Source organism: Eublepharis macularius, chromosome 12 (genome assembly GCF_028583425.1).
Source record: "Eublepharis macularius isolate TG4126 chromosome 12, MPM_Emac_v1.0, whole genome shotgun sequence".
In the NCBI taxonomy this organism is placed as follows: domain Eukaryota; kingdom Metazoa; phylum Chordata; class Lepidosauria; order Squamata; family Eublepharidae; genus Eublepharis; species Eublepharis macularius.
Genome location: NC_072801.1, coordinates 46,835,178 through 46,848,339, shown reverse-complemented (window position 1 = coordinate 46,848,339; position 13,162 = coordinate 46,835,178). Strand labels below are relative to the sequence as shown.

The following is a 13,162-nucleotide window of genomic DNA, read 5'->3' as shown; positions in this document are numbered from 1 at the left end:
GACCGGCCCCCAAAGCTTGGATCCTGTGAACAATCCTCTGCCACAGAGCTTGCTTCCTCTTCTGAGAGCACTTCTGTTTGTGCCAGATCATGGGTTTTCAATGAGCTCTTGTGTGAACAGAAGTGCGAGTGGAAGAGAGGCTGTGTCAGAGGCTGTCTGGCATGCTCAGGACTTGTTCACAGATTCATACCTAAGTAAGTGTGGGCCTGATTCAGACAGGGACAATGACATGGGGCTCAAGCCTTGAAAGCAACCCTGGAGACTATTTGCCCCCCAGGGGAAGATTCCACGAACTGACAGTTACAAGCAACTTTCCCCAGCAGGGAAAAGTGTGGTTCTCTGGGGCCATTTCAGATCAGGAAAACAACACTGCTTGGCCAGATCTTTGCTTGATTAAGAGCTGTTGTTTTATAGGTGGTATTTTAAGCTTCTATTTATAATCAGCTTTGAGCTCCTGACAGGGGAAGGTGGGTTAAAAATGACTTAAATAAAGGTCTCTTTGGATGGGAGAAAATATTATATAATTAGGTTTGAGACATGCAGGGGTGGCGCCGGCGTTTCTGGTGCCTGAGGCAGCTTCAGGGGTGTTGGTGCACACGCGCTTTGCACGTGCGCACACCCAGACTGCGTGATGATGTCACTGCGTGTGATGTCATCACATGGGGGCAGGGACGGCGCACGGGTGGCCTCCCAGTCCTCCCATTCAGTTGCCCCACACCGCCCTGGCTGCCTGCTGTGCCTGGCCCGCAGCTGTGTGTTGGTGGCGGCAGCAGCAGCAGCAGCACAGAGCAACTGAGCGGGAGGGCTGGGAGACTGCCTGCTCAGCTGCACGCACTCCTGGCCAGGCACAGAAGCTGCAGGCCAGGCGCTACAGGCGGCTGGGGAGGCGCACATGCATCCTCCCTCCAGCTCAGTTGCTCCGCATGCTGCCCCGGCCGCCTGCTGCACCTGGCCTGCAGTTGTGTGTCACCGGCGGCGGCAGCAGCAGCAGCACAGAGCTCCTGGCTGGGCGCAGCAGCACAGGGCAATTGAGTTCCATGGCGCGCAACCCTGCCCCTGGTGCCCCCTCTGGCACCTTAGCTCTCAAGGAGGCTGCCGGCCCAGCCTCAATGGGTGCTCCGGCCCTGGAGACATGTGACAGACTGCATGTCTTTAAAAGTCTGGAAATGTTGTACACGCTGCTGCAGGATGATTAAAGGATAGGTAGGCAAAGGTGCAAGCACCGAGTCATTACTGACTCATGGGGGAACGCCACATCACGACGTTTTCTTGGCAGACTTTTTACGGGGTGGTTTGCCTTTGCCTTCCCCAGTCATCTACACTTTACCCCCAGGAAACTGGGTACTCATTTTACCGACCTCGTAAGGATGGAAGGCTGAGTCAACCTTGAGCCGGCTATCTGAACCTGGCTTCCGCCAGGATCGAACTCAGGTCATGAGCAGAGCTTGGGCTGCAGTACTGCAGCTTACCACTCTGCACCACGAGGCTCTTGATTAAAGGGTAATCCCTCACAGAATCAGAGAACTTTGCATGGCAGGCTACTCCAAGGGATCTGATTGGTAGCATGAGCTGAAAAGAGGAGGATATTTTTCCAGTCCTAGCGGCGAGTGGAATCCAGTTTGAAGAGTCGAGGGATGGAGTCCTAACAGAGAGAACGGTTTTAACACCAGCAGGAGAACTGAGGAAAGTTGGCAACGAGGTTTGAGAAGGGAGTGCAGACTCCGAAGTGGGCCAAGGAAAAGAGGATAGATCTTCTAAGGAGAGAAGATTTTCCCTACCCAGTCAAACAGGGAGGTAACTCTGGAGAGTGAAGAGATCCCCTGGTTGGGTGTGGTTGGAAATTGCCTGTGGAAACCTTCAGGTTCAGTTAATGACTGAAGGAAAGCACTGGTGTGTGGAGAGAAGGAAACTGGGATACTAGAAAGTGGTGCCAGCATTTCTAACTCCAAAAGTGACAGAGAAAGAAAGTATATTAGAGTGTTTGGGGAAACCAAGGGAAGAAAAGCCTCAATGTATAAGCATTTAAGTATCTGCGGCAATCTTAAGAACTGAAATCTGTGCATATTCTGATTTTACTTCAGAAATATATTTGTTGAATTACCTCATAAATTTTCAACCCCTGATTTCATCTGACCTTTCCGCTCTGAAGTAAATAAACTAGTTAGGTATTTTTGGAGTTTTAAAAACACCTCTGATGCCATTTCTGTTGTTTAAGGACAACTGAATGTCATAACATGCCATTGAAAACCACCAAAAATGTCATTAACCGCCTTTGGTACAAGCAGATGCAGCCAGAAGTTCAGTTTTTCTTGAGGCTTCCCTGAACAAAATATTCAGTTGAATCAACTATTATGCATCTGAAAATAACTTATGTAAAAAAACCCCTCATCAGCCTATCCAACTCTGTCTTGAACCTACTGAAGTTAATTTCTCCCACAAATGTCTCACGAAGCAGAATTTTACACTTAATTATTAAAAAACCTTCAAAAGTGTGAAAATCAAGGATTAGGCGGATGATTCATTGTGTGTCACTCTTTCAGAGCCAAGAATGACATTATTATCCATGTTATTTCAAAGTTTCCATAAGATATACCCCAAAGACCTCTCCCTGTACCTGCAATACATTAATGGCATCTTCATCAGGTGATCCCACAGGATGGAGGCCCTTGAGAAATTCCACTTCCATCCCACCATAAACATAAGTCTGGAGTAGACTCTGAGACAAGTTCAGGTGCAATGGACACAAAATCCACAAAATGACAGGCCAGTATACATATTCTACTTGATTCCAACTGCCATGTACAATATCCTATTATCAATGGCCAAGTTCTGTAACTCAACCACATGGTTCCATTTTCCTTGACTGGAATTCCAATGGAAAGTTCCAGAGTAAAATTGCTGAACTAGAATGTAACAGTCCGTTTGATTTTGTTTAGCTTGAACTCTATCAGAAGAGTAGTTTTCTTTCCTACTACATGGGTTAAATTAGTACAGCTTAGCTTCTTTGCTCAATAACACCCCATTCTTCTCCTTACTACAGCCTCTGACCCATATGGCTTTTGGCCATGCAAGTCTCATAATTCATAGAATAGCCTTTTGGGGTGGTCAAAGGGGACCCCACTCCTTCCTTTTTCAATAGTAGAAAAGCTGGTTGGTTTTAACTCAGTACTAATCACTAGTGACAGCTGTTGTGAATGGATCACTGTGTCCTTATCTCAGTGGCCCCCAATGTGGTATCTACTTGCTTCTTCTCAAAGCATCTCTCCCCAAAGCATAGAGCCAGTGCCGGCTTCCCTCTTTCTCAGTGGAGCAGGAGGTGCTTCAGAAGAACCAAGAGGCATCATCACCTTTGTGCCTTCAGGGAGCACCCATTTGGAAACAGCTACTTCCATCGTAGAAGGATGCTTGGCTTGATGCCTCCCAGCATTCTGTGGAATCTCCCAACATTTTGTGACTGGACCCAGCCCCTGTGGCAGTCATTTAGTTCTGGTGCCCACTAGCTGAGACTTAAAACAAAGGGAAAGGGTTTAACAACTCAACCCAAAGTAAAGAATGAACTAGGAGGGTATAGCTAACATCTACAAGTGTTTAAAAAAATTCAATTATTTATTACAAATGGTGTACACAAACACCATTAAAAATATATAGGAATAAAAGTATAACTATCAGAACTCCTAATAAATACATACAAGATTAAACATTCCATACAAATTGATGGAGAACCCAATGTCCATGATACATGCATCAAAATAAATACTCTATCATAATCTTGTATGTATGGAATTTTTAATATTGTATGTATTTATTAGGAGTTCTGATAGTTATACTTTTTTTTCCTTTATATTTTTAATGGTGTTTGTGTACACAATTTTTAATAAATAATTGAAATTTTTTAAACACTTGTAGATGTTAGCTTGACCCTCCCAGTTCATTCATTGCCCACTAGCTGTGCTCAGAATTCCAAAAATCCTACAGATCCACCAAGGCAGGTGACTCCTAAATTATACATTTTGGGTTCTGCATAAAGAAGTCACACATCTCCTACCACCCTTTGCATCTCAGCAGCATTTTAGTTCCTTTGTCCACCATTTCTCCCCGCTGCGCTCATGCATATATATTCACCAGCTGTGACAATAACACAGCAAACAACTGACATAACAGGCTCCAGTCCACAAAAGCTTATGCCAGAATTATCTGTTAAAGTGCCACAAAGCAAATGTGTTGCTTATGTCTGTATAACTTTTGTACAAATCTTTTCACAAAGTCATTTGTGGAGCTTTTCTACAGTCTGCTGCACCATTCACCAACATTTATGGGTAGTGCACATGGGTAGCTGATCAGCACTGGTTCCTTGGTTTGGGGAGAGATGTTTTGAGACAGAAGAAAGTTGGCACTGCAAACACATTAGCAGATGCCATTGCACACGAGCACCAAACTAGGAACTACTGAGATATGGGTCACCTATTTCCACTTTTGCAGTCAACTGCACAAAAACCTGGATGTTTGTCACATATTCACCTCTCACTTGTGTACACAGGAAGAAACTGACGCATTATCAAAAGAAGAATTTGCCTTCATTTATACTTAGAAGAAAATGTGTATGGCACCTTATCAGAGACCTGCTCAAAGTGACTCCAAAGTAAAAAAATAAAATAAAATAATAAAAATAACAGCATAAGAATATTAAAACAAGCTAGGGATGGCAAAGTAACATGAAACATTCAGAAGCCTAAAATGATATCCACAGAACAGTCCTAAGACTAAAATCAGATCATAAAAACAGCTAAAGCAAATGGGACCCTCAGTTCAAAGCCTGAGTAAAAAAAATGCTTTGGCTTGACATCTAAGGAAGGGATAGTAAAGTAGGTGCCAGGCAAGCCTTGAGAAAGAGGGCATTTCATGTATATCCATCATTGTGCCCCCTTAAAGAAAAACTGGTCCACATTCATATGTATTTTTACTTTCACACATGTATACACAGTGGGAGTTGGTGCATATTCCTCATTACAAGTGAACTCTGAGGTATTCAGCTTGGTGGTTCTTTGCTCATGGCCATCCATCTTATCTTCACCCCACACACAAACTGTGCTCATATCAAGTCATTTACTTGAGAGGCCCATGACCAGTTACAGATCACAGCATTTCGCCACTGCTAACATTTTCCTATATTGGGTTTAGCTGTACAGTCATACACCACTTATGCAAAATGTCACATATCTGGAGAAGATGATGTACCAACGTTTTCACAAACGATGCACATGGTTACTGCACAAACTCACATCTGCCTGTATGACACCCAATGGATACATGTAAACTTTCCACAGGAGCAACTAGTGGCTCCCCCAGGCTCCCTTGGGGCTTGAAAATGATTCTGAGGGAATAAAAATGGAAGCCCATTCTCCTCATACACCACAATTAGAATCAGAATCAGAATCATGTGCTTCTGGGTAGCAGAGATCTCCCATCACATTCTGAAATAAAATCTTTAGGACAAGGACTTGTCATCACAAGAACTTGTCCTTATATTGTAGCACAGTCTCACCCGCAAACTCCTACATTTTCCTGTCATTTACACCCAAGTCACTCAGAAGCCATACAGAGATACCTTAAAGGTCTCTCAGCAATTTTTCCTCTTGCCAAGCAACTTTGGCTCCCCCACCCCATACATCTCCTTACACGTATTCACATCTCCTTATCCATGAATTGAACACTGACTGGATCGTCTCTCTTGTAGCCCCTGCCATTGCTCCATGTGGGTTCTTGTCATTTTAAAACAAAAACTCTAAGCACTACTTGCAAGTTTATCTGGTGCTGTACTTGCTGGGCTCTTTATTTTTTAAATAGAGTTGGAAAAGTGCTGGAAGAAATCAGAAAGTGGATTGTGATATCATAAGCCCCCAGCCAGCCAGCCAATCAGTATGATGCAAACCTGGCTTCTGTCCCAGATATAAGGAACCTTTTTTTGCTGAGTGCCTTCCTTCTTGGGAGACTCTTTCCAACAGCAGCTTTCATCCCTCAAAGCGTGCCTGCTGGGAAACACTCTCACAGCCGTATGCATGTTCCAAAAGACTATTTACATGGTAAAGTCAATCAAAATGGACTTCTGCCAAGGATTAAGCATGTCACACCGGTCTTGTGAATACATGTTCAGATTACAACCTGTCACACCCTGGACAGAAAGCAAAACAAAACTCTAAAAAATCAATTGAACTTTGCAAGTCACCAAATTATCATAAACTAGTTCATTACTGCTTCAAGCACATCGACACTCAAGTATCCAAAGCTGTGCGCACAAGTGGATGGCTACTTTAATGTACATTTAGCACTTGTGTGCACACTGATATCATGAGTATCCAGAACCACACATACACACCAAAAGACACTAGGCACCCTCCTATACTAACATACACTCATTGCTAGAAGAGAGAAACTTTGAACATACTTCAGTGTTTGTTTTTACATGTATATGTTCATAGACAAATAGTACTCACATGCATTAATATTGGCATCTGACATGAATTTACCTGTGCCTCTTTTGACACAGACGTAGTTAATCTGTGAGTGCTGATCAAATTTTACATTCGTAATGATGCATTTGCACCAAATCATGCTCCTTAATCTTAGCACATTTGCAGATGTGTTATCGCAACGAACGGCACATCATCCTTATTTGCGATGGGTTTGTAACATTTGAGCCCTCATTTGCACTTCAAGGTGGACCCACTGATAACCTCTTGCACACTTTCACCCTATCATAATCCCCTCCCTTTCATGCTTGCACTTCCAACCCTCCCATGCTATCCAAGCAATCCTGCTCCCACTCAATAGTTACGATTACTGATGCATGCTTTCAGTCTGGCAGATCTAGACACGCACCCATACCTATTCATGCCTTGCACACAGACACGTTTCGTGAGAAGACAGTGCCACCGGAGGTGTGAACGATACCTGTTTCTGGTCTCTCTCTAGCCGATCCTACAGCCTCCTCCAGTAGCAAGCAGAAGACAAGGGCTCTCCACAAAATCTTCAGCAATTCAGAGTGCATCCCTAATTCCTCCTTTTCTTGGTGCTAACTTTCTGCTGTGTGCTTGGCAGTTTCAGCTACACGGCTTTCTGGCCCCCTTTCTCAGCAGTTGTCAGCTCTGGTATGATGATGAGGAATAAGCAAATCCCACAAGAGTCTTGGTCTGTAGCAGAATTTGACTGGCAGAAAATTCAGCATTTGGGGGCTGCAGCAAGGAACTGTCAAAGCTCAGCTGAGCGGGGTTTGGAACCAGGGAGAGAGGAAGGGAGAGAAACAAGGAGATCTGCCTGCCCTCTGGTGGCCACTTGGGGACACAGCCATGTGGACCGCAGATGCAACCAGGTTCAGTTTACTTTTCCACACACACTCACATTAACAGCGTTCATACATGGAACAATTAGCTAGAGGTTCACTTTGTTCTAAGGAGTCACAGTGAAAACGGAGTTTAGGCTGGAACAACTGTAGATCCTGGCAAGGGCTTGGATAACTAGTCTTGGGTAACTAGCATTGCAATCAGGGAATCTTTACAGCTGCGGGGTCATCTTACATGAAGGACTGCAATATGAACCTATATGACTACTAAGGTAATCTCCCAAGGCTCTGCTTCAGGTGACCCTTATGAGTTTAGGCAGGCGACAGCCTGTTTCTCAGAAGTAGCACTAAAACTATGGAACTCTTTGCCCAGGGATAGCCAACTATCTCCTTCTGTCACAGTCTCCTTCCATCAGCTGTCTTTAATTTGTAGTTATTTAACCTCTGTGTGCAGATTCCTCTGAGTTCCTTGCTTGATCCTTCACTATAAACAAGCATTTATAGTAGTTCCACATGAACCTACTAACCCCCGCCCCAAATCTCTTGTATGATGAGCAAGTTGCTCCCCCAAATGCAGTAATTTGTTAACATCGATTTCATTTTAAACCTATGTGGAATTTAGCCCTCATGGCTTCAGAACCTAGTTTGAGGTAACTGAACTAATTTTAGAGCCAAACTACATGAGACACCAGACATGTTCTTCACGTGTTGAGTCCTGTAAAGTTCCCTGGGTAGTGTAGTCTTGCAAAGAATAGCCGCTCAATGCAATTCTTCACTGTGGAAAGAGCGATGGGAGGGATTCTTCTCTCTTTCAAAAAGTCTTGGCTCGGGTTTTCCTCTGGGAGCTCGAGGGGGGGGGATGTAACAGGAGGCAGGAAATCGAGGGCAGCCTTTTGCAAGAGAGAGGGAGAGAGAGAATTCCCCCCACTGCTCTTCTCCCCAGCAGACAATCGCATCGAGCAGCTGTTCTTTGTAAGACTACACTACCCAGAAAACCTTGCTTGACCCAACCTGTGCCCAGGCATCTCATGTAGTTTCCCTCATAGTTAGTGTGGATTGAGACAATCAGCTTTAATTAAGCCATAGTTTAATGTTACATCTGAATATAACCTAACTGTGGTTAATAAACCAAATTCAAACCATGATTCCAGATCCTAACTAACCATCATTAGTGGCGTAGTCTGTGTTCACCCATGGCTAGCTTGCTTAAACCATGGCCTCACTTAATATATAAACTGAGTCATAAGCTACTAGTTCCGTTTCAACATAGGACCTATAATAATAAAAGCATCTGTTTCTCAGTCCATGTTTGGCAGGCATAACTTCTCAGAACATAAAGCTAGGCTTCTCAAAATTGGCTACCAGTCATGGGAATTGCAGTGCCAAACATAAAGGGTATGGGACATCCTGGTACATGTTATCTCAGAAGCAAACCTCTGGTATTTGCAGTGGAAGCATAAGTTTAGTCACAGGAAGCCAGCAAGGGAAGGCAGCACTGACAGAGAAGGTGGAAAATATCCCCTCTGTGACAAAACAAAGGGGGCTTATCAGCTTCCCTAATCTAGCTGAGTTTATGTGGTGTTGTGGTTAGAATGTCAGACTAGGATCAGAGATTCATGCTCCAATCCCCTCTCTGCCATGGAAGGTTGCTGACAGACTTTGGGCCAGCCAGTCTCAGCCAGATCTACCTCACAAAGTTGTTGTGAGGATAAAATGGAGGCGAGAACAATGTAAGCTGCTTTGGGTCCCCATTGGGGAGAAAGGTAGCACAAACAAGGAGGTTGGAACATATCCTCTCCTTGAATAAACAAAGGAGGTCTAAGGACCGACTTGAGCTGCCTAAGCCAGTGGGGTGTGGTGGCTAGAGCACCTGACTAGGATCTAGGAGACCCAAGTTCGAATCCAAATGCAGCCACAAACTTTCTTGGTAAACTTGGACCAGTCAAGCTCTCCCACCCTTGTCTACCTCACATGGTTGATGTAAGGAGGAAATGGAGGAAAGGAGAATAATAAAAGCCACTTTGAGTACCCTTTGGGGGTAAAGACAGAGTACGACATTTGTTATAAATCTAATTTTGCCTCCTTCTCACTAACAAAAGGGGATCACTCTTGTCATTGCTTCATCAGGTGTTGCTACAACTCTTTTAGCAGGAGGCAGAACTGCTCATTCAGTATTCAAACTATTGCTAAATACCATGAGTGCAGAGAGCTACAGGGCTGGCAAGCAAAAGAAGCAGGGGCAGTGCCCCTAGTAAATAAATATAACACACAAATGCCATGTAACCCTACCACCTACCCTTGCCCAGCCTCTTCCCCAGCATAGCTCATCAGCAAGATAATAGAGTTACACACATCTGAGCACAGCTTCTTTTTTCAAAGGAGGACAAGAATAGGGAGGGGGCTTGAGAGGCAACAATATGGATCCAGGCAAACAAGGAGTAGAGCAGATGAGGCATCACTGCTCAAAGAGATAGAAGAAATCTTGCCAGACTGAGGCCTTCTCATCTGTTGTACATTTTAGGTGGGTAGCTGTGTTGGTCTGCAGTAGAAGAGTAAGGTGCTAAAGGACTTGATTCTCAAAGACCATAAGATTTTCAGCATATAAGCTTTCAAGAGTCAAAGTTCCCTTCATCAGATGTTGTATGTGATTCCCTACCTTATGCAAGATCTAACATGTAATTGGCCCGGTCATCCACAGAGGGAGGAATACAAGACTTCCAGTGCTGCAAGACAATTTAGTTGGCAACCAATGCTGCTGCCCTTTGACTCTATAACATGTGATGCTTGAGAAATACTCACAGAGCTGGTATATTGCCCAAGATTAGATTATTCACTGTGAAGACCAATTTGGTAATGTTAGAATGATCCTAGATCTAACATGTTGCCAGAAATGTGTAATTTTGGAACATGCCCCAGAACACATGGACCAGATAAATTTCATGCTCTAACACTGGCCAGAAGTCAGATACCTAGGAAGGAACATAACCATTTGCTCTAAATAAAACCCTGCTTGATGCCAGTCTCCCCAGTATTCCATTCTGTCATTTCTCCTACTCAGTCAGTATAGCCTAGTGGAGACAGTATTATCTCCATCTTGTGATGGAGAAAGGTAGCCCAGAATGAAAAGGTCCTAGTTAACAGGGAAACACAATGCTCTTCTGGGGTCTTTTCTATACAATCAGTTTTCAGTGTGACACATTACCTCCTCCGTGTTCAAAGCCCACATGATCTCATCGCTGCTGTTCGTTTTAAGGATACTGCATTGCCCTGGATAGTATTTGGATAGGAGACCACCAAGGAAGTCCAAGGTTGCTACACAGAGGCAGGCAATGGCAAACCATCCTTCTGTTTGTCTCTTGCCTTGAAAACCCTAAAGGGCTACCATAAGTTGCCTGTGACTTGATGGCACTTTAAACACACAAACAGCAGTGATTTGTATCAGGCATTGCCTCCCCCCCCCCCTCTCTCTCTCTCACACACACACACACACTGGAGCTAGTATAGTGATTCAGATTGTTGAACAAGCATCTGGGACACCTTGGTACAAAGCCACAAAGTTCAGTGGTACCTTAGACTGCCACTCTGAGCCAAACCTGCCTCCCTGGATTGTTGTGAGGATAAAACGGAGCAGGAAGGACTATATATGCCACTTGGAACTCCTTGGAGGAAGAGTACGATAAAGCAAAGGTAATGTGGCACCTATTGCTGAAGTTATTGCCATATGGGCATGAAGGAGTATGATGCTCACCTATTTATATTCTGACACAATGAGGGCATTTTGGTGAATTACCTTCCTTACCTGAATGAATGGTAGAATGACAAAGTCAGCCACTCTAATCCTCAAAAAGAAACACTGGAACAGCTAACTGGATGCTATATCATGGGTCAGCAGCAGGGCTTTTTTCAGCTGGAACGTGGTGGAACGGAATTCTGGCACCTCTTGAAAATGGTCACATGGCCAGTGCTCCCGCCCCCTGATCACTGGCATGGAGGGCAATCTAAACTCCCCTCCCCATGTGACCATTTTCGCCGAGGGCGATTTAAACTTTAAAAACTCCCCCCTTGTTCCAGCAGACCCAAAGTGACATCATTGCGCAGTCCCGGAAGCATGTGCGCACTTTGCGCGTGCACATGTGGTACCAGAGGCACCACTTCCCGCCAGGAGTTGCCCCCTGTGCTGACAACCCACTGAGTTCCACCACCTCTTTTCCCAGAAAAAAAGCCCTGGTCAGCAGCATTTTGTGATTAAAGAGCCAAACTATGTCAAAATTCAGAGCAAGCGAACCACAAAGAGCTTGTTTGCTTAACTGAAAACATACAGCTCAACATTACTGATAATTGACACACGGATTAATAATCCATAATGGTTCTGCAGCCCAAGTGCTGGTTGTTGTGAATCCTTAATTAAGAACTGGCACCCACAAGAGCTCACAATAAGTAATAAATATACACAGGAGCACTCTGTGTTATTGTTTTAGTGTCTTAAATCTGCACATGGTTCACACTGGAATTACTGGCAACACTTCATCTCTTATCATTTCAACTTCTGGAAAGCACCTGTAAGAAGTCCTTTAGTCTTATAAGAATCTTTGCCTGCCGTTCCATTCAAAGCCTTGTTATTCTAGCATCACACTTACCCTTCCAACATACCTTAACCCAAAGATTTTATTTTAAAAGATCCACATTTGGCTCTGGAGCTGCAGGTTGCAGACCCCTGTGCTCTGTCCTTTTGCCTAGACTTATCAACTGAACATACACTCATAGGCATTTTAAGCTAGCCTAGTTGCAGAAGAAAAAAATATGCACCTAATTATATTTATTATAAGCCACACTGGACAAGTTCTGGGGCTGGATCCTGGCATATCTTAAGCCCTGACTGCACACTGTGCTATATTACCTGCAGCCATTGCTATATTACCTGTGCTAAGACTACAAGGCAGTAAAGCATACCTTGTAGGAGGGCATGATTCCTATTGTATGCATGACTCATGCCCAGGTACTTCCTTTAAATTCAGAAGGTACTTCTTACTGGCAGCACAGCAGTTCAGCGCTGAAAAGAACAGGGTCAGGAATGTTTTCTTTTCATATTTGCTATTTTACATGGTTACCCATGGCGAGGCTTTGATACAAACTCAAACAGATAAAAGATCTGGGCAGGCCTGAACTATCAGGCTTTAGACGATTTTGAAAAAAACCTGTAAGATTAAAAAGATGAAGGTTGCCAGGCATATGTTCAGAGAAAAAGTTACAAGACTTCTGAGAATTATTTGAGATTTTCTGTGCCATTCCAAAGGCGCATTGAAAGGACAAAGCTTTCCAGCCATGGCACTAGTACCTCAAAAACTGGGATATTAGGCAGACACAACAGCAAGATGGAGACTGGAGATACATGGATGTAAATGTGTGGGCACTTAATATGGGTCAGATCAAGCCTGCTTTTCTGGTGATGAAAAAAGGAGCACTCTCTTCTTTTGACCACCCATAAAGAAGGCTATCCTGGGCATTATGGGACCTGCATGTTCAAAAACTACATGGGGCAGAGGCTGTAATAAGGAGGAGAATTGGCAAACACCGAATGAAAAAGTTGGCTGGATCAACTTTAATTATTTGTTAATATTCTTATTAGCAGAATGGAACTTCCTTGCCTCTCCCTCTCCAATCCACTGATCTCCCCAAAATGCAGTTTCTGGAAGACAAAGTCCCTCCCACCCCTGAACAGCATGAGGGGCAAATCAAGGTCTTCAGCAGAAGGGGAGAACCAAACTGCCCCTTTCTGTCAGCAGAAGCGATTTGCTGTCATCGCCAGAGCATGCAAAGATGTTCTAG

At 44.2% G+C, this 13,162-nt stretch overlaps 1 protein-coding gene across 1 annotated transcript in view; it reads right to left on the bottom strand.

The window, feature by feature from the left end:
* Window positions 1-7,045, bottom strand: part of PLXDC1 (plexin domain containing 1) — a 71,694-nt gene extending 64,649 nt beyond the window's left edge. The window contains exon 1 of the mRNA XM_054993609.1: window positions 6,949-7,045. Coding sequence (XP_054849584.1) covers window positions 6,949-7,045 — 97 coding nt within the window. The remainder of the gene's footprint in view (window positions 1-6,948) is intronic.
* Between the last annotated feature and the right edge of the window lie 6,117 nt (window positions 7,046-13,162).